The 24,569-nt window shown below is 47.5% G+C and overlaps 2 protein-coding genes across 2 annotated transcripts in view; both read left to right on the top strand.

Moving 5' to 3' along the window:
- Positions 1–15,732, top strand: part of PDSS2 (decaprenyl diphosphate synthase subunit 2) — a 259,454-nt gene extending 243,722 nt beyond the window's left edge. Inside the window, exon 8 of the mRNA XM_080664245.1 lies at positions 15,708–15,732. Coding sequence (XP_080520371.1) covers positions 15,708–15,722 — 15 coding nt within the window. The 3' untranslated portion in view covers positions 15,723–15,732. The remainder of the gene's footprint in view (positions 1–15,707) is intronic.
- BEND3 (BEN domain containing 3) overlaps positions 1,432–24,569 on the top strand; it is a gene marked incomplete at its 3' end in the record, with an annotated part of 29,447 nt that continues 6,309 nt past the window's right edge. The window contains exons 1-3 of the mRNA XM_080664243.1: positions 1,432–1,609; positions 15,708–15,755; positions 16,208–16,410. Of these exons, the coding sequence (XP_080520369.1) occupies positions 15,719–15,755; positions 16,208–16,410 (240 nt within the window). The 5' untranslated portion in view covers positions 1,432–1,609; positions 15,708–15,718. The remainder of the gene's footprint in view (positions 1,610–15,707; positions 15,756–16,207; positions 16,411–24,569) is intronic.

Consider the following 24,569-nt stretch of genomic DNA (forward strand, 5'->3'; position numbering starts at 1 on the left):
AATCAGTGCTGACTTCTCGAAATGGGCTATCCAGATACTGCTGTTTGAGGATGCCTCGCGTAGTTCCTCAGAGATCTGGGATAACCTTGTGCTTTTTTATTTCACACCCGAAGAGGAGGAGCTTGCATAATTACTCAGTTCCCAATTGGAGTGGTCTGTAGTCCAAAACTCGACGTTAATTCAAACCCTCCCCGCGACTGGCCGGGAAGGAGCCAGCATATGTCTTCTTTTAAAATCTATTTTATCTATTCACTGACCGCGCAGGGCTGGGCCACATGGTCCTCTCTCGCAGCCGGTCCAGCTGTGAGCAGCAGATGGGATCATTTGCATTTTTCTTATATTTTCTTCGACAGGCAAATTAAAGGGTTTTTTTTTTTTTTTTTGAAATTACATTCTCGCTGTTTGCCTAAAATATGTGGTTTAACTGTTGGATTGGGCTTCCCTGACCCTCACCAACCACACCCCTTCAAGTCACTGAGACTTGAGGAAATACCCGAGGGGTAGGTTGCGTATTTATCACGTTGAAACCTCCAGGTCCGGAATTAGTCTAAAGAATCCACCTTTATTCAGATGGTGACTCGTGTTTTTCTATTTTAAGCGCTGAGTGCAGATATCCTGTGGGTTTGTCTGTGGCATGTGAGTCTGAGCGCGCGCACTTCTGAATCTCTCGCTTTGCAGCCTCAAAACTTCGGGTAACAGGAGGCAGATTTTTAGTCTTAGGCTCACAACAGAGGGCGGCCACTCACTGGGGGAGTGGCCAGACCCAGCGTTTCCCAGCGCTGCGGTCGCTCTCCGGCAGCCCTCGGCTCCATGCCGGCTCCGCGGGGTCTCAGGGGCCACTGGGGTCCCTGCGCCCCGATGTCTTTGTGCCGAGCTCGGCGCGGGAACACCCGCCCGGGGGCCCAGGGTACCGCGGAAATGCTAAGAATTCGGGAGAGGCGCGGACGCTAGGGAAGGAAACGCCCCGCACGGTCGCCGTCCCGCGGAGAAAAAAAAAAAAAAAAAAGTAGAAAAAGAGGCTTTTCAGGTCAAACTCCTCGGGTCTGAGAAACCACGTTTTAGAGACACGACTCGTGGGGGGAGAACACACGGTGTGCAGGGGTCATTGTTAGCCAGCGCTGCCCGGAGCGCCGTGGGTGCGCGGCCTCCGCCCCCCGCCCGGGCAGCCGGCGCGGGCCCACGTGGAGCAGCGCGGCACCCGCTGAGCGCGCCGGGCTCCCGGGTCCCTGGAGTGCGCGCCCCAGCTCCCCGCCGCGGTCGTTCACGCCCGAGCGCCACCGCTGGTCCCGCGTGTGCCCCGCTGAGGGGGAGGGGCGGGCCAAGGGTGGGGGCGGAGGGGTTGTGGTTCTAATGCGGCGGGGGCTCCTGTGTCCTTGTGCGGAAATGACACACGGAGTCCCGTCACGTCACGCGAGAGCGCAGCGCACGGACACACACAAAGAGGGGAAAATACACGGCGCCCGCTCGCCGCCCCCAGCAACTCCCCGGGCCGCCCCGGCCAGGCCCTCCGCGCGCGTCCCCCACTACCCGGACCTGCGCTACCCCGCACCCCACGTGGCGCCAAACTCGGCGCGGACCCGCTCTGCAAAGTACAGAACTCGTGTCCCAGGTAAGTGCGGGGCGGATCAAGCTGGCTGCGCGGCGGCGGCGGCTCGGGGCAGACGGACGGGAGAGTGGCTGCAACATCCATGCCGGGGTGGGGGCGGGAGCAGGGGAGGGGACGCGAAGGGGGGCTGCCCTGAGCGCGCCCGGCGGCAGGAGCGCCCACCCCCGTGCAGGGCCGAGCAGCCGAGCGAGCACCCGGCGCCCACGGGCTCGCCGCGCCCATTGTGCCGCGCACCCCTTTGTGCCGCTCGGAACGCGGCGGCTCCATGGCGTCCCCGGGAGCACGCGCGCCGCGCGGGGGCGGGGGGGACGCGGAGTGGAATGGTCCGCACTGCCGTCGCTGCCCGCCCCACTCGCGCCGCGCGCCGGCCCCGCACCCCTGCCTGGCGCCGCGATGGAGCGGCCGGGGCCGCCGGAAGGCTCTGCGGAGCCCGTGGGGGCTCGGTGCTCGCCTACGGCCGGGCTGCGGCGGGGGACGGTTCGGCGTGAAAAAGGGGGTGTCAGAGCGGAGCAGGGGGCGGGGACTGGAGGGAGATGCCGAGCGGGGAGCGGGAGGCCAGAGGAGCCGCCGCTCGGGGGGAGGCTGCCACCGGAGTCTGCAAATGGAGTGAGGCCGGCCCGCGGCGGCGGCGGCGGCCGGGAGCGGACGGATACAGGCCCCGCCGCCAGGGGGCGCAGCTCTCCCTCCCCGTCTCCCACGGCGCGGTTCGCGGTTCCCGCTGCCCGGGAGCTGGAGGCGGGCCCGGCGCCCTGGGTGTGCACCCCGGCTGGCGCGAGGCCTTCGTGGCCGGCCGCGGACTGCAGCCTGAGGCGCTCGCCGCTGCTCCTGACCTTCCCCTTTTTCCTCTTGCAAACGTGATTACCCACGCAGACTTTGCCCTCGCCTTATTGGTGAGTTGTGCAGAACCCCTGTAAGGACCTGTGTACCGAGACGTATAATTTTTTCCAAGGTGTTTTTACAAAGGTAAACGAGTGATTGCTCAGGTGGCCCATCTGGAAGAAATTTATGCGCCAAGGCTAACCAGACAAGGGTGCGTGGAATAGCGCTTCAGAGTGGAAATGTTCAACTTCACCTTTTTAAAGTAACTTTGGGATGTTTAACGTGCCACGGGGAGGGGGCAACGCGTATGGTAGCAGAAAGTTAAGGCTGCAGAAAATTGAGGCAAGGAACTGAGCTCTGGGGCTGGCTTCGGTATATAAACAAGAAGGATGGAGGAGGTTCTTATGCTATCCACACCCAACCCCACCCCTTTTTGTTTTTTTCAACAACCATTCCTGGTTTGTGGCTTTGTATCACCATACAGGACCCTGTCAGTTCCCGAACCCTCAATAATGAGATTTGCCCAAGATTTTGTATTTTCTTAAGAGTTTTCCATCCCAAGCCACTAACCCAGAGTTTCATAGGTGCTCAGTAAACATTTGCTAAATGAATGGAGAGCCCCTTGGATTCCAGAAGAAAGGTGGGTTCCGTGCAGCCTGTTCTTGCTGGTGGATGCCTGTCTGTGCAGGGTCCTTAAAATGTAATTCACATGAAAACTCCAGCCACTGAAATTTGTCACATGAAAACTCCAGCCACTGAACGTGGGTTTTACCAGAGACACCATTTCCTTGTTGAAGTAATTTAAAAGAAAAGTTTTGTCTTCCCCACCACCACCACTACCACTAAAGCACTAGTAATAGTAAAAGTCACCAGTTAGGATCTAGCAGACAAGATAGTCAGCATCCCAATCTGTTGAAGTGTATTACATTTGACACATTTAATTCACACCTTCCCTTTTGGTCACTTCTAAGTTCCCAAGTATCCCTTATGTGAGCAAAGGAATAGCCGAACGTCTAATAATTAGGAAGAGAAAATTTGGAATCAACCCTGATTAGGTGAAAATGTCCTGCAGAAATGTCTTCGTCTACCACTTTTTAAAAATGTATTTTTATTGACTTCAGACAGGAAGGGAGAGGGAGAGAGAGAGAAACATCAATGGTGAGAATCATTGACTGGCTGCCTCCTGCACGCCCCCCACTGGGGATCAGAGCCTACAACCCAGGCATGTGCCCTTGACTAAAATCGAACCCAGGACCTTACAGTCTGCAGGCTGACACTGTCCACTGAGCCAAACTGGCTAGGGCTCGTCTCCCACTTTTTAGAGCTCTCTAGAAAGCTCCTGAAACACTGAGGAAAGAAACAACATCCATCTCAAATTTTATAATGTAGAAACATGAAGGTTGCTGTCAATCAGCAAAAACAATTTGGTGTTAGTGAGTGGGAGGTTAGGGTGCAGTGTTTTGTTTCTGGCACTTAATTTTGATGGCAAGTGGAGAATTATGGTTGCTACTCTTAATAGTCATTGTGCCATTATTGGCTAAAGTAAGTTTGGAGGAATTATTTGTGGAATTAATCTATGGGGTGATGGGACTTTTTGTATCCTCCTCTCATTGGTGGTTACAGGGAGATATTATACATCTGTCTTTTCATAGAACAGTACACCTTCTCTCCAGAGAGTAAATTTTACTGTATGATAATTTTTAACAATAAAATTTAAAGTCACATAAAACACTCATGCCAAAAACATGGATATTTGAATGTGTTTTGTGCACATCACCTTGCTTTTGCCTCCCTCTCCAGATTAGACACTTCTTTTCTCTGCCTTCTGGTGTTCCAGTATCTCCTGCAACATTCTGATTTCAGCCCAGAGCTCTTGTGGTTCTGGACCCAGCTGCCACACATGACCTGCCCTTGCCAAGCTGAGATCTCTCCATGTGGGCAGCAGGCCTTCGGTGTGTCAGACACTTGGAGTGTCGGGTTATGTTCGTCCCTGAATGACCAGGCTGTTGTTTCAGAGCTGAGTTTTTCTCCGCAGCTCACCTGGCACAATACCTTGCCTCCATTTTTAATCCAACTTGCAGCATGTGTAAACTCAGCCCTCTTAGTGTTTTGTTTTCTACCAATGGCCTCTTTTCCTCTCTCCTGTCTGATCTTCAGTTATCACTGGACAGTGAAACAGTGGCATCCATCCCTACAAAGGCATTGATTGCTCGCTTGAACAAATCACTTAGTGGTCTTGTATGGAGGTTTGGGGGTAGGGTGGGGGTTAGTTTACACCAGGTTATGCCCCAACTCTAATTAGCTCGTGTGGTCATAAGACAACATATGAAAAAGTGGGAAGTACAGAGGAAATTCAGCTTATACCTCCCAGGAAAATTAGTCATCATTGTCCAGTCAGTCACATGGGTGGCTGCTGGGATGTGCTGGCTCCCCTTTCCTCCTTATGCCAAGGTTAAACTTATAGGCAGAGTCTTATGCCTCCTACCATTGACACCGAAAGCAGTTGCCCTTCCTTTTGCTGAGAAAGATGTCACGTTTAGTCACGTTCAGAAAACTCAGTGTCGCAAGGGTAAGAGGCTGAGAGTCACAGGCAAGCAGGGTTGTGTGTTTGTACTTCGCTGCATGCTGAAAGATGAGTTTGTGCTCTGACTGAATAAGGAAGGCATTGACAATTACAGCTTTAGAACAACTCGGGACAAAATCGCCCTGGTTTTGTGAGGACTGGTATTTTTCAAACAGCGTGTGCAGATGTGTCCAAAAATAAAAACAAATTGCAAACATGTCGTGCACGTCCCATGGGCAGGATGCCACTGTCGGGAGGGCTGGGTTCTGAGAGACCCGAGGCTCCCAGCCGTTCCTGTAAACCCAGAGACCGGCCCGCCAGAGAGTGTGGCATGGGAACATTCTTCCCGTCCTTAGGGAGGCCATTTGATTTGATTCCACCCCCTTCCAGTTTCTTTCATTTGAAAGACAAGTTATACTAACCTTTTCAAAGGCTTTAAGTCATTTAATTTTGCAATTTAAAAAAAGTAGTCACTACTAAGATGCCCTTTACAAAGGCTTTTCAAAAGGCTTTGTAATAGATAACATGTACTAGGTGCTACATGCCAGGCACTCTCCCCGTTGTAGTTTTCACTTATACTGGGTGCGGTGGTGTGATCAGCTCCATTTTAACACTGGGTAACCAGTGTTAGAAACCAAACATAGGGGGAGCCAGGGCTTGAACCTAATGATGGCCGACCCTAAAGGTTAGTAGGGGCTCCTGCTTTTGAGGTCAGCAGTACTAGACCTTGCCTGGGTGGTCTGAGGGCCCATGTGGCCAGTGGACTTGCCCCTGCCTCTGAGCCCAGCCTCCAGATGTGTGCTCAGCAGGAAGGGACGGTCATGCCCCATCGGGTCCCAGCTCTTCTTGGAAGACGGGGATGATACCATCAGCACGGTGTGCACCCCACTCCTTTCCCTCCCCTCCATCTCAAATGAGACATAGATTGCTGGCCCCCTGGTTCTCCATCTGCAACAAAAGAGGGCTCTGTTGAGGATGACGTGGCTAACATGTGAAACACTTAGACCGTGGAGCCGGCGCTATATGAATGTCAGCTGCTGTCCTCCTTTTCTGTTTCATTTTTTAAAATCAGTATGACTTGCCCTAACCGGTTTGGCTCAGTGGATAGAGCGTTGGCCTGCGGACTAAAGGGTCCCAGGTTCGATTCCGGTCAAGGGCATGTACCTTGGTTGCGGGCACATCCCCAGTAGGGGTTGTGCAGGAGGCAGCTGATCGATGTTTCTCTCATTGATGTTTCTAACTCTCTATCCCTCTCCCTTCCTCGCTGTAAAAAAGCAATAAAATATATTTTAAAAAAACTTCAACCTTTTAAAAAATAAAATAAAATAAAATCAGCATGACTTGCAGGAGAGAGGTGTCAGGAAGGCAGATCATACGGTGTGACAGTTGAGAAAAGGATGAAGTACTGGTACGTTTAGTTAGGTCTTAGTAAAACTTTTTAAATCTTTGGATGTGTTTTATTAATAACGCCTGTCAGATGGTTTGAGCCTCCTCTCTCTGCTGTGCCTTTTGTATGTGGCAGCTGCACAGCCCCCGGCCCCCCTGGACTCGGCTTCCAGTCACATTCACCTCCTGGGGCTCCCAGTCTCAAGGAGACCGTCTTCAGGGGTGAGAGCTTGCTTCACTTTACAGCTGGAAACCTGACGGGAGGTGAGGAGGACCTGCCCCTGCGTGATGCCTGAGGCCAGGGCTGCCGGGCAGGGGCCGGCTGTTCCCAGACCTGCACTCAGCCCAGTGGCGAGTCCTACGTTCAGTGGACGTTTCTGGCTTAGTGGAGCAGGGTCCTGAGTCAGCTGGCTGGGATTTGAACCTCGGGCTTTCAGGAAGCCCAAGTACTTCCCATTTCTGGGCCTGCTGCTTATCCTGTGTGACACTGGCCAGCCACAAGCCTCTGGTGCCTCTGGCGCCTCTGATTAGCCTCATGCTGCTCTCACCAGAGGCCTGGTCTGGCTGATCACTCAGGTCTGGCCAGTTCTCTTAAAAGAACTTGGTAGAGAGGCACCACCGCCCTGTGGGCAGTGCTAGAGAACGTTTTCCTTTGGAAACCTGTGGGACATATAGGGATGAGGACAGTGATCCTTTGCCTTTGCCAAGGAATCGCCATACCAGGTGTCCCCTGCTCATGTTGCTGTGGTCTTGCATCCAGCTCTTAACAAGGAGAATTTCCCAAGTCAGATTCTTGTGTGACTATTACCCACTTTTTAAAAATATATATATTTTATTTTTTTTACAGAGAGGAAGGGAGAAGGATAGAGAGTTAGAAATATCAATGAGAGAGAAACATCGATCAGCTGCCTCCTGCACACTCCCCACTGAGGATGTGCCTGCAACCAAGGTACATGCCCTTGACTGGAATCAAACCTGGGATCCTTCAGTCCGCAGGCCAACGCTCTATCCACTGAGCCAAACCGGTTAGGGCTTCATTACCCACTTTTAACCAGTGACCTCCCCACACTCCTTCCTTTTTCTGTGGCCCGGCCACTTCTCAGCTCCCCAGGCCTCCTCACCTTCTCTCTGTCCCCCCTGCTGCCCACTGCTCCACCCTGAAGCCAGGGCCCCTAGAGCAAGCCTCCGATTGCCCAGTTCCGTCCAGTGTTCAGGTGTCAAGGAAGGAGGGGCTCAGAACATCTCCCAGGGTGCTCACACGCAAGAGAACCCGGAAGGAAGGACCACATGTAACCGTTGTCCACCATCCAGAGTGCAGACGCCCAGCAGGGTAGCATCAGCCTGGTGACTCACCCAGCTGCTCTCAGTCCATTCGCTTCCCCAGCAGCCACACAGGGCCTAGTGACCTGGCTCTCAACACTTAGCTCGGACCCCTCCTTCAGAAGACTCGGTCCGGTTTATTTTTTCCTCCTCCTGTGACTTTGGCTCATTTTGATAAATACTTCAAGGATTAGGCAAATGCATCCACCAGGCAACAATGAAGCTGATCCCTGCCCCTTCTTATTCGCTCCTGGGTTTGTGACTGAGACTTATTGACGTCCCCTTCCCCATACTGAGGAGCTTTCTATGATTTAGAGGCCATGATTCAGGAACAGTTACGAAATGAAAGGTCTTCACCAGTTGGTCAGTTGTTGAAATGTAATGATTTGACTTTACATTCTTAGCTTGTTTCTATGTGTGGACATAACTTAGAATGTGACCTCCCTAGTAAGGATTACTACTTTTTTCACTTAAAAATTTATTCTTTGTTTCTAAAGAATTGCATGCTCACTGTAAAATATCAGGAAAGTAGAGGAAAACATAAAAAGAAAAAAAAACTATCCATAATTCTCCTCATTGGAAGTAATTACCATTTTGGCATATTTGCTTCCGGCTGCTTTATGGCATTTTTAATTATGTAGTTGAGATATCCCCAGTGCACTGGGAAGGATGTTGTTATTGACCGGCTAGCCCTGTGTTGAACAATTGATTTTGAAGCTTTTTACACATTGAATGCTTGGCTCTTGCTGTCAGTAGAGGTTGAGGCCATGTGTTGAGAAAATGTGTGGAAGTTGACTTCCTAACTTTGTGTGATGGTCTCCGTCCAGGTCACATTCCACTTGTTGGCCCTTCCATTTTCTCCGCGGCTTTTTGTGGAATTTACCGGTAATGAATTATGGCTAGCGGTTTTGGAGGGCGTCCTCTGCACGAGGAGTGGTCTGCCCCTAGCGTCCCTGGCTGTGCCTGACCTACGGCCGACTGAAGGAAGAGACCTGCCGGCCCGGCTCTGTGTTTACCCTTCTGGCCGTGGCTCATCCTGATGACCACACATCGTAATTGTCGAGTGTGTGAGGCTCTGTAAGTGACAGAGAGACGTGCTCTGGGGTCTTTATACACTGAAAGTGATGAGGGAGATCAAGGCATGCCCATTTGAACACTGACAAAGTTATTTTCAAAGTAGGCCTTTCCGCCCTGGAATTTTCTTGGATTAACATCTCTCCCCCACAAAGGAAAAGCGTCTTATAGGTATAAGTAAACGTTTAAAATTAGCTGTATCTGAAGCACAGAATTAATTGTAAGCATGGGTGGTCGTCTGCACAGCCCTGGATGCAGCCTGTTACAGAAACCCTAATGTAGTATCTTCTAACCTTGGGGTTCTGGCTGCTCTTTCCTTCCTGGTGTTTACTCATCCCCCTCGGACAGAAGTTCCCAGAGGTCCTCCTTCATCCTCCAGGTCCTCCCATGTGTTGGTTGTGGTCCCTTGGATAAGGGGTACATTTGGTAGATTCCCTGCGCAGAGGACAGTGCCCCACTGCCACCAACAGCTCCCGTCACACAGTGGGGCATGTGGCCAACAAAGCCCAGGGTAGGGAGACAAACGGCCATTCCTGACAGAGTGATCTTGAGCATGTTTCTAACCTCTCTGAGCCCCGAGTCCCACGCCTGTAAAACAAGATGGTCTCTGAGGTCCCTTTGGCTCTAAAACTGTGCCTGTTGCCCTAGCCGGTTTGGCTCAGTGGATAGAGCATCGGCCTGCAGACCAAAGGGTCCCGGGTTCCATTCCATCAGGGGCACGTACCTTGGTTGCAGGCTCCTCCCCGGCCAGGGCCCTAGTCAGGGTGTGTGCAGGAGGCAACCAGTCGATATTGTTTCTCTCACATTGATGTTTCTCTCAGTCTTTCCCTCTCTCTTCCACTCTCTAAAAGATCAGTGGAAAAATATCCTTGGGTGAGGATTCAAACAAACAAACAAGCAAACAAATAAAACTCTGCCTGTTTCCTCACTTGTGAAATGAGGGCGAACAGGCTTCTGCCTCATAGGACGGTTAGGTTAGGTTGGCTGTGAAGCTCTTAGCAGGGCACCTCCCACACAGTGTAGGATGCAGTGTGGGGAGCGGTGGCACCGCAGGGTGGCACAGTGGGGTTGCTGTCTTCCAGGACTTGTCCAGATGGCTGGGACGGCCCTCTGCTCCCAGAGACCCTGTTCGACACCGGCAGTGGTGCCCTTGGCATTGCCTGTAGCCGGGGGTTTCCTCACCGGAAGCCTGTTAATTTGCCCGTTACATGTTTTCAGCCCTTCGCTCTCTTCCCAAAGAAATGACTCCAAATCCCTGTCTCAAAATTTGCCTCTTGGGGGAACGCAAACTAAAAAAAGAAATAAAATTTCCATGATACATTAAGTGAAAAAAGCAAGGAATGAGGATCCTAAACCTTTTATTCTCAGGATTCCTTTATACTCTTAAAAATTGTTGAGGACCCCAAAGATCTTTCATTTATGAGGATTATAGCTGTCAAATTTTAATGTGTTAGTAATTAAAACAAAAATATTTAAATGTTAATTCATTTAAAAATTAACCATAATAAATTCATTATAAGTTAATATCAAAAAATATTTTTAGGGAAAACAACTATTTTCCCAAAGGAACAATCTTTGTGAAAAGAATGGTATCACTTACATTTTTGCAAATCTCTTTAATATCTGACTTAATAGAAGACAGCCAAATTTTCAGATCTGCCTCTGTATTCAGTCTTCTGCAAACTGACACATCATGTAGCCTCAGGAAGACTCTCCTGTGAACCTATGTGAGAAAAGGGGCAATAACATCTCAGTGTTATGAAAATAGTTTTGATGGCATGGACCCCCCTGAAAGGGTCTTGGATGTACTGATAAACGTGCTCTCCAAAAAGAAAAAGAAAATGCCCTGGTAGTAAAAGTGTCAATTTCCATGGTGTAAATTCTCACACTGTGGCCGATTTCAAGCTACCAGCTTGACCCCACTCACAGTGGAGTTGGGGATGAGAGGATCTGGACAAGCCTGTGTAGGCCAGCTGCAGGGAGACACTGTGTACGAAGCACACGCTGAGAGCCACTGACGGAACGTCTCTGGTGGGGCTCACAAGGAAAGTAGCACGGTTGCTTCCAAAAGAGTAACCCAGTGACTGGAGGACTGGACTTTTTAACCAACTATTCTTTTATAGCTTTTGAATTTTGTTTCACGTGCATGTATTACCTAGTCCAAAAAAAAAAAAAAAAAAGATTTTAAGGGTCTTCCCTTCTTAAAATGAACTCTAAAAATATAAATTGACCTATAATTGTACATCTTTCCAGTTTTTCCATCGCTTTGTGGCATCTCTTAGAATTGGTTCTAAGCACCAGTGAATGGTTCTCACATCTGTTTCCTCCTTGTCTTGCTTCACAGACTCCCTTCCCTCCTCAGCATCTTTTCAGTCCCAAGCCAGGTGCATGCTGATATTTGGGATTTAGATTCAGCCTCATTTCAGCATGAGGCACAGGGGCATCTCCACCAGTTGGTGCATTTATGCAGCCACTTTAAGCAACTTATCCTTTGTAATTTGAGATTTGAGTGGCTAAAGCATCTTATTCGTGAACATTTGGGATTACCTTTTTACTGTCTCTTTTGTGCTTTTTGTAAATTAAAGGCTTTTCTGAGAACATTCTGATCTTCCCTCAGCCACAAACAGAATTATACCCATGCGTGGAAAATTGAATATTGTCCATCTGACTCTATGCAGAAGGATAGAGACTAGGAAGCATTTTAATAAAATTATATATACTCCTGCATGCTCTGCAACATTGCAAACTTTTCTGTAGCAATGACGGTCACTTTGCCTCAGGCTTCCTAAGCTGTGTGTGTGTGTGTGTGTGTGTGTGTGTGTGTGTGTGTGTGTGTTTTAAAGAACATTTCACTTATTAGATTAACCACTGGAGATTAGTTCTGTTTGAGAGTTACCCTCGATAGCTCATTGATGTCTTAGAACCTGTGCTGGTTTAACTGGAAGCAGTAGCTAGCTATACAGGTCTTGTTGACACATGTTCCCTTCATTCAGTTGAATCATCTTCCCTTGGGCTTGGTCAGAGGTTCTTGAGGGAGGTAGAACAGCCACCCCTTGGGAAGAAAGCTGATTTTCAGGAATCGGTGGATGCATAGATTGCCTCACAATTTGAGATTGTGGTGAGAGAAATAAGATTTTGAAAAGGAGAGACTGTTAGCATGAGAAATTCTACAAAGTCCAGCAGGCAAAGGAGATTGCAATCTTAGCAGCCTGGGTGGGCGGGAGCTGTGGTAGTTGGTGGCTCCTCCATAACCTGTAGTTAAGTAACGGAAGGAATTTCTGCGGCATGCTTGGCATCCGGATACTCCGTATCCACCCAGGATGAGCAGCCCTGTGTGACCTTCATGTCGCGGATGACCAGGAAGTGGAGGTAGCAAACACTATATCCGTCCCCTCTCTCCAGCCCTGACGTTGATGTGCTGTCACTACGTCAGCCCAGGATGCCTGGAGTGACCCACACACTCCTCTGGTAGAAACTTCTGTGCTTGGCAGGAGTCTGTTAATAAGCACAGGGCACACAGGTTTTCCAGGGAGTTACCTGGAGATGAAAGATTTGCATGCTCCAGCTGCTGTTGAACTGAGAAATCTAAGGCTGAAAATTGGCCCCATGTTCAGCAGAAGAACCTCAACAGAAGACTGAGGATTCTCTTCGTACTTCCTCTCCTGGCGTTTGACGCGAGAGAGACAGACTGGGTTCAGCACTAGTTCTGCCACTTGACAGTTGTGTGACACTGGCAAGTTACCTGCCCTCGTTTCCCCTCTCCAGTATTCAAATATTCTATTTCCTTAATCAAAATGTTAAAAAATACTTTCCCAGCCCTGGCTGTGTGCCTTAGTTGATTGACCGTGGTCCCTGCACTGTGAGGTCACTGGTTTGATTCTGGTCAGGGCACATGTCCGGGTTTCCAGCTCAGTCCCCAGTAGGGGGCATGAAGGAGGCAGCCGATCGATGTTTCTCTCCCTCTTTCTCTAAAAAAAAAAAAAAAAAAAAAGTAAAAAACATATTTTAAAATATTTTTCCCAGCTTCAATGGCAAATAGAAATTGTGTATATTTGAGGTATACGCCCTCAGTTTCCTTATTGGTAAAATTGGGATTCAAATAGCTCAGGGTGAGATGGAGACACACAGTGGCCAGCGGTGTCTGGACACAGTTCAGGGCTGCAGATGTTAATGAGGATCTTCAGCTCACTCCCTACCACACGAGCACCACGTAGTTGTGGGTTTTCCAGGCCTTGCAAATGGGAAATTCCCCAGCTTCCCAAAGAGCATGGCTTCTTTGCTGGCTGGGAGGGAAGGGCTTGCCATTCTGGGTTCTGGGTTACTTCTGGGCTAATGTAGCATCTGTCCCTGGTCTATAAATGAACACATCATGGTTTCCAAAGCAGATGCACTCTGGGCATCTTGAATGCTCATAAAGCCAGCCTCCCCATCCCCCACCCCCCGCTGTGAGCATTCTAACTCCCCCTCTGCTTTCCCTCACACCACAGGTGGCTCAGGTGTGTGCTCCTTCTTTATGATTTTCTGACAGGATAATCCTAGGAGCTCAGAATTCGGGTGCTGGGTTGCCTGCAGTTGTGTCATGTGGTGGTGGTTCAGAAAATACCCTTCCTGCTCACTGAGCCACAACCCGGCTGGGGCCACACCCAGCCCATGACTCCAGGTCTCATGCTCTCCATGAGCTCCTGTGAGAAATATAGGTGGGTGGACGTAATATTAGATGGCAATTCCGTCCTTGCTCAGCACTTGTGGTTCTGTTGATGTGTTTTTCTCATTGGCTCCTGTTTTCTTTTCTAGGATTTACTCCTCCTTTTAAAGCTTTCTACTTAGCCAGAGTCTTTGTTGTTTTCTTCCACTTTGACCCCTTCCTCCCCCCTCCCCAAATAAATCATCCTCCATCTCCTCCCTCTCCCGTCTTTTCTCTCCAGAATGTGCCCTGTTTTGTATAGTGTACCCCCTCCACCAGCATTTTCTCATTTTCCCATTTCTCATTGCTCTGCTGCTCTCACCTCTGCCCTAGACTTGAGGGAACTGGTTATATGACCCTGTGGCAGGTTTCCAAAGGCAGTTGCCACACTCGGGCCTTCGGGTGAAGCCTGAAGTGCGTTCCCTTGAGAGGCTCCTGACTAGGCTGAATTTCTGCCTCCCATTGGTCACCCTCCTGCCCGAAATTCAGGGGTGGGCTGGACCTGCAAATGGGAAATTCCTGCCTGCCAGTGCCTCCTTCAGAGACGCCCAGAGCAGGTGATGTCATCAAGCATGGGGCTTATTTGCCTGGGATACGGAGGAAGGTGTATTTGCTAGAAATCACCACTGGTCAAATCATTCTTGGACTATCGAAGTTTACTTACCGTTTATTTTCCCTCAGTATTACCTGTGTGTTATGTTTTCCCGATAGGAGATAGCTTTTGGTAAGTAGGAATTATTTTTAGTGTTAATTTCAGTTTTAAATAAAGCTTAAATTTTCTTATTCATTCTGACTCTGAAAATGAGCATTGCGGGGATTGAAAGAATTGTGCCTGTCATAAAGCTATGTGGCGCGCCGAGAGTAGTGCATCCCATCATAATAACTGTGCCTGCGTGGCTGTTATTAGTGAGTTTGGAAGTTATCCTGTGTTGAGGTCACTTAGATGCTCCTTCGGTCTTGCCTCATCCCCCAGCATGCCACTCACTGGTGTAAAACAGGACCACACCCCATCCCTCAGCTCCTCAGGGGATGGTTTACTGGACTTTATAGATGGCATCCCTCTTCCTTAAAGAAATTTCTTGAGCAATGCTCCTTAGTCCTGCTCTCCGGATCCTTAACCAAAGTGAGACTGATATTTGCAGTCCATCAGTTGTGGGAACCACAGCTCCCCAATGTCAATAGTAAAGGCTGTCAAGTGTATTCTTTCGCACTACCTCATTTATTCCTGTTGTTGTTATGGGCAGGCTGGTATTTAAACTGGGGAATCTCAGAGACTTACTAGTGCTTTTCGTCATGGTGTCCCTTCCATTCCAGCTGGGGCAATGGGAGTCAGGCCAGCCTGCACCAGGCCCGGAAACCCGTGCAGGGCACCTTCCATCCCGCCCGCCGCATTCCCTCGTCAGTAAAAAGAAGGGTTTGGACCAGATTGTGTGGAACTCGAGAGCTATAAAAACCCACAGCACCTCTTTCTCTGAAAGAGAAAGTTGTTTCTGAAGGGAAGGCTAGACCAGCACCATCCAATAAAAATGTGATGCAAGCCACATTATGTCATTTAAAATTTTCTAGTAGCCACATTAAAAAAGATGGAATTAATTTCATAAAGTATTTAATTTAGCCCAATAAATAAAAAATATTATCATTTCAACATGTCATCAATATAAAAAATTATTAATGAGCTCTTTTACATTCTTTGAGATGTACTAAGTCTTTGAAATTCAGAGTGTGCGTCTCCACCTGGACCAACCACATTTCCAGTCCTCAGTAGCTACATGGCCAGTGGCTACGCTGATGGGCAGCACAGGTCTCCTGGGACCACCTGGAGTCCTAAGACCTCAGCTCGGTCCGCAGGATCCACAGCTTGCATCCTTGGCCAGCCTTTTCATTTGTGTGGCTGGAATTTATAAAGCAGGGACGAACAGATGGTTTAGACTGGAGTCTGCACAAAAGACTGCTTTTCTTCAGCAACGTTCCCCTAGCTCCGTAAGTGCTCTCACTTGAAGCTGGAAGACCCGTTGGGCCCACATAGAGTCTTGGAGAAGCGCTCCCAGCAGGTGCACAGAAGGCCTGTATACTTGGAGCAACTGCAAACAAGAATAAGAGGATGCGATTTTCCATGACGTTGCCGAGCAGTGTGGGCTTAACCTCCTACTATCCAGAGCCAGGGTCGGGAGGGGAAGGGAATGTCTCTTGGGGAGGGAAAATTAAGAAATAAATCAAGCAATAAATCAAGACTTTGTCTTTGTCTTTTCATGTAGTGGAATAGAAGATGAACTCAACTGAATTCAGTGAAGATGTAGAAGAAGGTAAAAAAAACAACTTATTAAAATTATTTTTAACTTAATACTATTATTGGGTCATACATTCACAGGGTTCAAAAATATAAAATGATACAAAATGAAAAGTCTCCCTGCCCTGGTACCCATGCACCTTATCTATGTGTCTTTCCAGAGTTACTTTTTCTAAAGGCATCATTTAAAAGGTAGTATTTCTTTCTCTCCATCTCCTCAAAAAAGACTTTAAACCCAGTTTTGAACAAAATGTTCTTGGAACGGGGTTTTATTGTGTAGCGCTAGTGTGGTAAGATAAAAACTGCTTGGTTAGAAGGTGCAGTTTTATTGTGACTAGACTTTATCATCGAGTGGTCGTGTCAAAGGGCAGCCCACAAACAGCCTGTCACTGGGGGGACCCTGCTGATCTCTGAGCCACCCACGGTCTTGGTCTTCTCCCGCTGAATCCTCTCTCTTCTCTGCCACAGTTCTAAACAATAACACTGTGAAAGTGGAGACGGAGGCTGAGGATGCTGCCCTGGACTGCTCAGTGAATTCCAGGTCTTCGGAGAAGCACCCTCTGGACAGTGTCTTCACCACCCTCCAGGACTCCAGCAAGCGCAAGCAGCCGGGCGGCGAGGGCCAGCCAGACTCTGTCTCCAGCGTGAAGAGGCGGCGGCTGATTCCCGAGGTAAGGTCCCCCCCGCCCCACCGTCTGTGCCTGCTGGGGTGCTAACCCTCTGCTAAGATGCTGAATCTCTGCTCGTGGGATCTGGGCAACTCCTGAACGCCTGGGCGTGAGGAGGCTTTCACTCCAGCTGTCCCATCTCTGACTTGAGGGTCTAAGTGTCCTTAACTGGCGTCTTGTCTGTCTGGGCTCAGTGCGGGGAGGGAGTCTTCGCAGCATCTGCTCCCAGTTCTTCATTTTGCTCTGCTCTCAGGGAAGGCAAGAACTTGGTGATGGCACAAGCCTGGTTTTACATGGTACACTCTTAACATAGATTTCCTGGGAGAGTGCCAAGGGTTAGCAGGTCTTTTCCTAAATCAAATTCATCTTTTATGTCTATTGTGGGAGTTCGTTGCCTAAAGAAACTGTTCAGTGAATCATTTTTGTAAAGTGGGGAATTCTTCTATGTCATATCTGTTATTCCTAGGTTATCTATTTTATGAATTTGTTTTATTTCTTAGACACCTGCCGGTTATATTGAACTCTGCTAAATTCTGAGAGAGAGAAAGTGTAACTGACATAGTGGCCCCCTCTAGCAGCCTGTAGTCCAGATGGGAGATAAGACATGTATACAAAATAGTGAAGACTGAGCCTGGCTGGTGTGGCTCAGTGGTTGAGCGTTGATCTATGAACCAGGAGGTTACTGTTTGATTCCCAATCAGGGCATGTGTCCGGGTTGCAGGCTCAATCTCCAGTGTAGGTTGTGCAGGAGGCAGCCAATCCATGATTCTCTCTCATCGTTGATGTTTCTATCTCTCTTTGCCTCTTCCTTCCTCTCTGAAATCAATAAAAATATATTTTTAAAACAATAATAACAAACAGTGAAGACTGGGGAGGGACAAGAGTAGAGGGTCCCCTGAGATATCTCGTCAGCGAGCCTCCCCATGGGTCAGCAGATTACACCTCAAACTCTTAGAAAATCTTCCCCAACTCTCCAACCCCACCACACACACACACACACACACACACACACACACACACACACACACACTCTTAACTCACTCTCTTTGGGAGGACCCAGGCAGTTACTTCAATTTCTGCGTGTCTGTCCAAAAGAGTCCCCGTTTTCAAGGCTCATTATGATGAGCCAGAACACTATGGGGTATCATCCTGGGACTGTTACTGGTTTGTTCTCATTATCTACTATTAGATGCTAGGGAAGCTCCAAATAAATTGGGCATTTATGGATTTTGGAGACTGAGTCTTCAATAAGTAAAAACTATTCTTTGAGTGGCAAACTGATGAAGTTAAGATTTTCAAATATACATGTGTACGTTACATCTTAATGAGTACTGACCTGTATTCTACATCATGGAACATTGAACAATACATTTATCTATCTACCTACCTACCTATTTGTTTATTTATTTATTTAATCTACCTATCAATTTATTTATCTAGGTCCTCCCTCCAGAAACAGCTTTGTTGACATACAGTTTACATACTATACAATTTACTAATTTACATTGTATAATTCAGTGGTTTTTCATATGTTCATAGAGTTGTGCAACCACCATCACCACCATAAATTCCAGAACATTTTCATCACCCCACGAAGAAATCCTGTACCCATTATCAGTCAGTTCCTATTCCCCGTTGTTCTACCTCCTGGCAACCATTAATCTACTTTTTGTCTCTGGATTTGCATATTCTGAACATTTGTTACAATTGGAATCATAGACTCCGTGGTCTTTGTATCTGGTTTCTTTTACATAGCAAATGCTTCCGGGGTTCATCCGGGCTGTAGCATGTATCAGTGCTTCATTTCTTTTTATGGCCGAGTAATATTCCACTGTGTAAAGATACCAGTTGATGGACATTTGAGTTGCTTTCATTTTTTATTATCATGAGTAATACTTGAGCAATACATTTTAAAAAATCTATAATGCCCAGAAAAAAAGGTTGAATTTTTTTATACCTATATGAGCATTTAAAAAAAAAAAAAATAGGGTAGAGATATCTCACCCTTGACTGGCTGTATACCTTGTTACCCTGGGGAAATTTTCCTGTGTGAGTGGCAGTTTCTAGTGCAGTAAGCAGTTACTACAGATTAAATCTCAGATTTCTGTCTGCTGAGATACCTTATATAGCAAATGAAAGCTACAAGATAGTAGAATAGCTTCTTTGAAAAACATTAAACCATTTGCTTTTTATGTTTTACTTTAAAAGATAAGTTATTATTCTTTTCCCTAATGATTGGTATTTAGGTGTTTTGTATTTTTATACTATTACAACAGTGCCACAGGACCATCGTGTAAGTAAACCTGGGCCCCTCTGTGAGTGTTCTCTGGATTGGATTCCTCAATTTATTCTGAAAGTGTTGAGAAGTTTGAGAAGCACTATGTTAGCTCCTAAAGGAGCTCCTGAAAGTTTTTCTTCTGTTTGTCATCTGCTTATGGTCAATCCTACAAAGCTTTCCCTTGCTGGTTTGGCTCAGTGGATAGAGCATCAGCTTGTGTACTGAAGGGTCCTGGGTTCGATTCCGGTCAAGGGCACAGGCCCGGGTTGCAGCCTCGATTCCCATTAGTGGGTGTGCAGGAGGTAGCCTATCAATGATTCTCTCTCATCATTGATGTTTCTATCTCTCCCTCTCCCTTCCTCTCTGAAATCAATAAAAATATATTTTTAAAAAATCCAACAAAGCCCTTCAAGTGTGTGAGTAAAGCCAGAGTTCAAGAAGTGGGACACAGAGTTGAGCCTATTGATTCACTTTTGCTGTATGCCAACTCCCCCACCTTCACCCCCCCAAAAAAAACAGACAAACAAAAAACACCACCTTAAAACAACCACCATTTTATTCAAAATTGTGTGGGTCAGCTGGTAGTTCTCCTGATTTGGCCTGACATGGTCGGGGCCAGGTGGTCTGAGATGACCTCACTCCCAATCCAGGGTTGCCCCTGGGCTGGCAGGGAGGACTGCAGCTTCCCCTGTGCACTTTCTCACCCTCCCCGAGGCCAGTCCAGGCTTGTTCACATGACATGGAAGAGTTCCTGGGAGCAAGACAGGTCAAGCTCAGGACTGCAGACTCATCAGGCCTCTGCTTGCATCACGGTTGCTAACGTCCCACTGGTCGAAGTCAGACATGTGGCCCAGCCTGGGTGCCGGGGTGGGAAAATAGATCCCACCCCTGATGGCAGGAGCCGCCAAGTCCCATTGCAAAGAGGCGGTCACACAGGGTGGGGCAACTGGTGTGGCCGTTTTCATCAACAGTTCACCACAGTAAGCAACAACAAGCTCCACAACCAAATGGAATGCTGACCGTGTGAAGCCCGGGTTGTGGCCTTCGTGGACGCCAATAGTGTCACTCTTTATGCCTTCATTCAGTCCATTTCTGTTCTCACGGCATCATAGACAGGGGAGCATCTTCATATCCTTGGAGCAGAAAGAGAGAGAAGGTTCTTGGGATTTGTGTTTTAGTTGAGTCCTTCAGGATGTGAAGCAAGTCGATCTGGCACTGGGCTAGAACCCCACCGAGGTTCACAGTGGAGGGATTGCCCGCACATCACATGAGGGATGTGATGGTTTCAGCTTTGTCAGGCCCGAGCTTCAGGTACCACCCGGGAATTCTGACATGTTCAGAGAAAAGGGAACCAAAGTATATTTGAATATTTCTAGTATGACTGGTCCAATTTACATATTCTAATTGGTCACATATGTTTACTTGGCAGTGGTTTGCTATAGTTCTAATTCATTAGATTTTGGCAAGGAAAAGACATGTTTATTCCTGGGTTTTATTTTGGGTGTTTCATTAGCTGTGTTCATTTTCCTTAGTGATTATAAAGTGAGGTTGATCTCCCTGCACCCCTTTCTGTTCTGTAAAGAGAATATATGTGAGTAAAACCTTTTGAAATTTCTTGAGCTCCTTGTAGAAAGGTGTCATGTGATTTCAAGGCAGTATTTCCTTCTAAACTTTGTGTGAGTCAATTTGTCAGTAAATCAGGAGCCTCAGAACCCTGGGGACTTCAGAACAACCCATCAATTTTATGGAATTATAGTACATGTTGATTTTTCAGAATGGTACTAGTCCTAATTCAGAGTGAATAGTCCTTTATCCTCCCCCCCTGAGTTTTCTCTGATTCTTCTTACATATGTGGTGGCAGGGGTGGAGGTGGAGGTAAGGAGTGTGTGCAGCTTTCTTCAGCACAGTCATCACAGGGTGAGACCTGAGGAACCAGGAGGCTGAAACAAGCAGTAATCAAAAGATGGGAAGCAAGCGCAGTAACAGTATTGGGAGGTAGAAGGGAGTACAGGGGGATAAATGGTGATGGGAGGCGACTTGACTTGGGGTGGTGAACACACAATACAATATACAGATGATGTATTGTAGACTTGTACACCTGAAAGCTATATGATTTTATTAACCAATTTCACCCCAATAAATGCAATAAAAATTCATTAGAAGGTAATAAACAATAACAACAACAACAAACAAAAAACAGTTGAGTCCTACTTGACAAATACCACCATTCCTTATTTCATGTATCCATATAATAAATTAGTGATGAAAGGATTAATATCTTCACCAGACAGATGAGAAAACACAGGCATGTAAGTTAGTAAAGTGCCGGGATGCCGGTGGGGCAGCCCTGTTCCTGGTTTAGAGTGATTTGGGCGCTCAGCTCCCTGCTCCCCATCCAGGCAGGTGAGCCCCACCTTCTCCTATCCAGCCCATAGGAACAGGAAATAGCAGAATGAGCTGAGATTCTAGAGTCAGATAAGGGGAAGTTCGCCATGGGGCCTTTGGCCAACTAGTGACCTCCCAGACTCAGGTTCCTGCATGGTGACGAGGAATGATACTGCTCACTCATTTCCTATGTGGGTCATTGAGATCCATGTAAGGAGCCCAGCACAGGGCCTGATCCATGTCAGCCTTCAGAAATATTTACTTACTGCCCCCACCTCCATATCCAATTCCACCCCTTGTGGGCACTATTCAACTGCCTCCCTCTAAGGGAAGCCATCTGATGTCCTTTAGGACACCCAGGCCTGAGCACCCTTGATTCTGAACACCATTCAAGTCAGAGCACAGAAGACCACCTCTATCTTCTTCCCCAAACCCAAGGGGAGGGGAGGATTTGAGTGGTAACTCTGATGCTAAAGGTACGTCACATGCAGACTCATCAGGGCCGATGACTTGTTCATGAATGACATTTAGTACAATATTAAGAGGAAAAATAAAAACTCCCTAAAAAAATTAAAAGGCTGTACAAAGACTGATTTGGCGCCTCTGCTGGAAAAGGCTTCATAGACAGACACAGCAGATGTAGAAGGTGAGTAGCCAACACTTTTACTGGAAATCATCTTTTTGTTCATGGACACGGGGGCGATATTCAAGAGCTGTACGTCAGGCAGAACTTAGCTTTGTTCTCCTGGGGGCGTTGTTAATGTTTGTTTTTTATCTTGAAGTGTCACTGTGGTTTGTTTTTGGAGAACAGAAATGCCATCTCATTCATTCAGTGCAAATGTACTGAACACCTTCTCAGTGTCAGTTACTGTGGGACCAGCTGGAGATTTATAATGGTTTCTACAACACCATAGCCGATAGGTATTATGGCCAGTCCTGTTTTCACGAGGTGCAGGAAGTCAGCACTGCCAAGCCTGCTCCATTGGGAACTGTGCACTTCAGCACCTTGGTGGCTCTAAGGGATGTGGGGTAGTTATAAGATGCTGTGAGGAGCCTTTGAGGACGTCCTGCCCTGCTATCTTGCGGTCGCTTCTTTTTCTTCTCACTCCCATTGTAGTTGCCTTTTCTGTCCAGATCCTTATTTTTTCAGGAATCATTCCTGATCCTCACCATACACTGTTTGGCAGTGTGAGGATGACCCCAAGGGAAAAGCCATGAGGGCAGAGATTCTGTCTGGCTCGTTCCCTGTGTGCCCATGGCCTTGCACAGTGCCTGCCAGATGTTGGGCACTCAGTAGTATTTATTTACTGACTCTGTGTGGTAGAGAGCTCTTCCATACCTTATTGCTAAACAATAGCTGATCAATTGATGATGATGATTATGATATGATATGAAGACGAGGAAGAGGAGGAGGAGGAAGAAACATTCTATTGAAAATGAAGAAGGTGAGCATCACTCCTGCTTCATTTACTTGGAGGCGTTTCACACGTCTGCCCTTGATGCCGCATTCGTTCTCCACTCTCTGCTCTCTCCAAGGCATGCTGCTTTCTTGGTGTTCCAGTTTGCTAACTCTCTGGGCACCATTTAGCAACTCATCATTCGCTGAACTGAAATCAGCGACTGCTCTTGGATTTGAAGTCCTGAGAAAGCTGTTTAACCCATAAAGCATCTCCATGATGACACAATCCCTGCGATGTCGCTGAGCACAGACACGTGGAATCTCCCCTAAGTAGTCTACGTAGCCCTCACCTGAAACCCACCGTCAACCCTTTTGTTCAGATTCTCCAGCTGAGAGATTTGGGCATTCCCTCTTGAGGCTGAGGGTGCTGGTGGTAGAATGAAATGCCCTGATCAAATCCAGGATAGATGCTGGCACTGCCGAGCCTGAGCTCTGCTGCCGAGTTCCCATATGGTTAGAAGATGAACCTTGGAGAATCACGAATGGTGTGTCAGCCAGACACTCAGTGCCAAGTAGCAGATTTAAGATTTCTTGATACTCCTAGTCAGCTGAGCAGAGATTTTACCAGCGGCTGCAAATGCAGCCAGCCTGTCGTCGCCTTGTCAGCATTTGTGGAGTTAATTGGAGCACTGAGTTGACAGGTCACCGCTGTGGAGATGTCTAAGAACCTCTTTGGTGCTTGCGTTGTGTTTTGTGTTGAATTGTGTATCCGAGGTCTCTGGGAGTGAGGAATGTTGCCCTCTACTGGGACTCAAACTTAATTTTTTATTCAAGCAGGTTAGCCAAAAATGTTTCAGCGGGTGGCAATGTTTCTAACATGCTTGGTAGAAACTGAAATGTTTTTATTAATGAGGCTGAATATTGAGAGTTATCGGGGGGATTTCCAGTTGTGATGCATCCTGGCCTTCTGCCTGCTGCGGGGAGGTAGGGGAGTCAGAGGATGTCTGTTTGTTGTTGGTATTCAAACAGTTCACCCAGAAACTTCCCCCTGCCTACTTCCTAGCCTGGGGTTGGTTTGTTCAGATCTCTCTCTAGAACCTGTACTCTTGCTGCTTGGCATGTGGGTTTCTGGTGATCTCTCTGCACAGAATCTTTTAAAAAAATATTAGTGGAGTCACTTGTAAAACAAAGACCCAGTTTCTAAAATCATTCCTAATACAGTTATGATTTCTTTAGTGATGGGCATTACAAACTCAAATTTCTCTGTATTGGTAAAACCTCATAGTTATCTAATGATCCACGGGACCGCCAAAGTTATTTTGGTATAATAGAATTTAAGGTGCATAAGTTGCTAAAAATCGAATTTACAGCCTGCAGGAATTAGCAAATAAGGCACTTTGAATTTATGTGGGCAGTGCTTTTCAACAGTGACCCACAGCCATAATCCATCTTGCAGAGAAATACAGCTCACATGTATGGATTTACATGTAATTATGTAGCTACACACAGAAATGGAACAAAACTTTGCCGAATTTGCCCTAACCGGTTTGGCTCAGTGGATAGAGCGTCGGCTTGCGGACTGAAGGGTCCCAGGTTCGATTCCGGTCAAGGGCATGTACCTTGGTTGCGGGATCGATGTTTCTCTCTCATCGATGTTTCTAACTCTCTATCCCTCTCCCTTCCTCTCTGTAAAAAAGCAATAAAATATATTAAAAAAAAAAAACTTTGCCGAATTTAATTCGTGTACAGTGCACTGTGGTATTTTCTGTTCTATTTTCTTTCATACTTCCTCCTTCCCTCCCTCTTTCTTCTTACGCTAGTCATGATCCATAAAGTCAGTTGCACCAATTTACTAATGGGTCATGACCCACTGTTCCAAACACACTGCATTAGGGGTAAGATTTCCAACTATCTCTATCCCTTACTTTTTCCAAGTTTCTGATGTGTGTATTGGGGGGTGGGGGTGGGGGCTTCCTTCCTTTCCTCCTTCCTATTCCTTTGCTTTCTGCCAGATAGCAGAACAAAAAAATACAGTAAGAGCTTAAAACCCACGTCCAGCTCAGTTGTCCTGTACTCCTCCTCTGGAAACAGGCCTGTGAA

This window comes from Plecotus auritus (assembly GCF_963455305.1).
Source record: "Plecotus auritus genome assembly, chromosome: 4".
In the NCBI taxonomy this organism is placed as follows: domain Eukaryota; kingdom Metazoa; phylum Chordata; class Mammalia; order Chiroptera; family Vespertilionidae; genus Plecotus; species Plecotus auritus.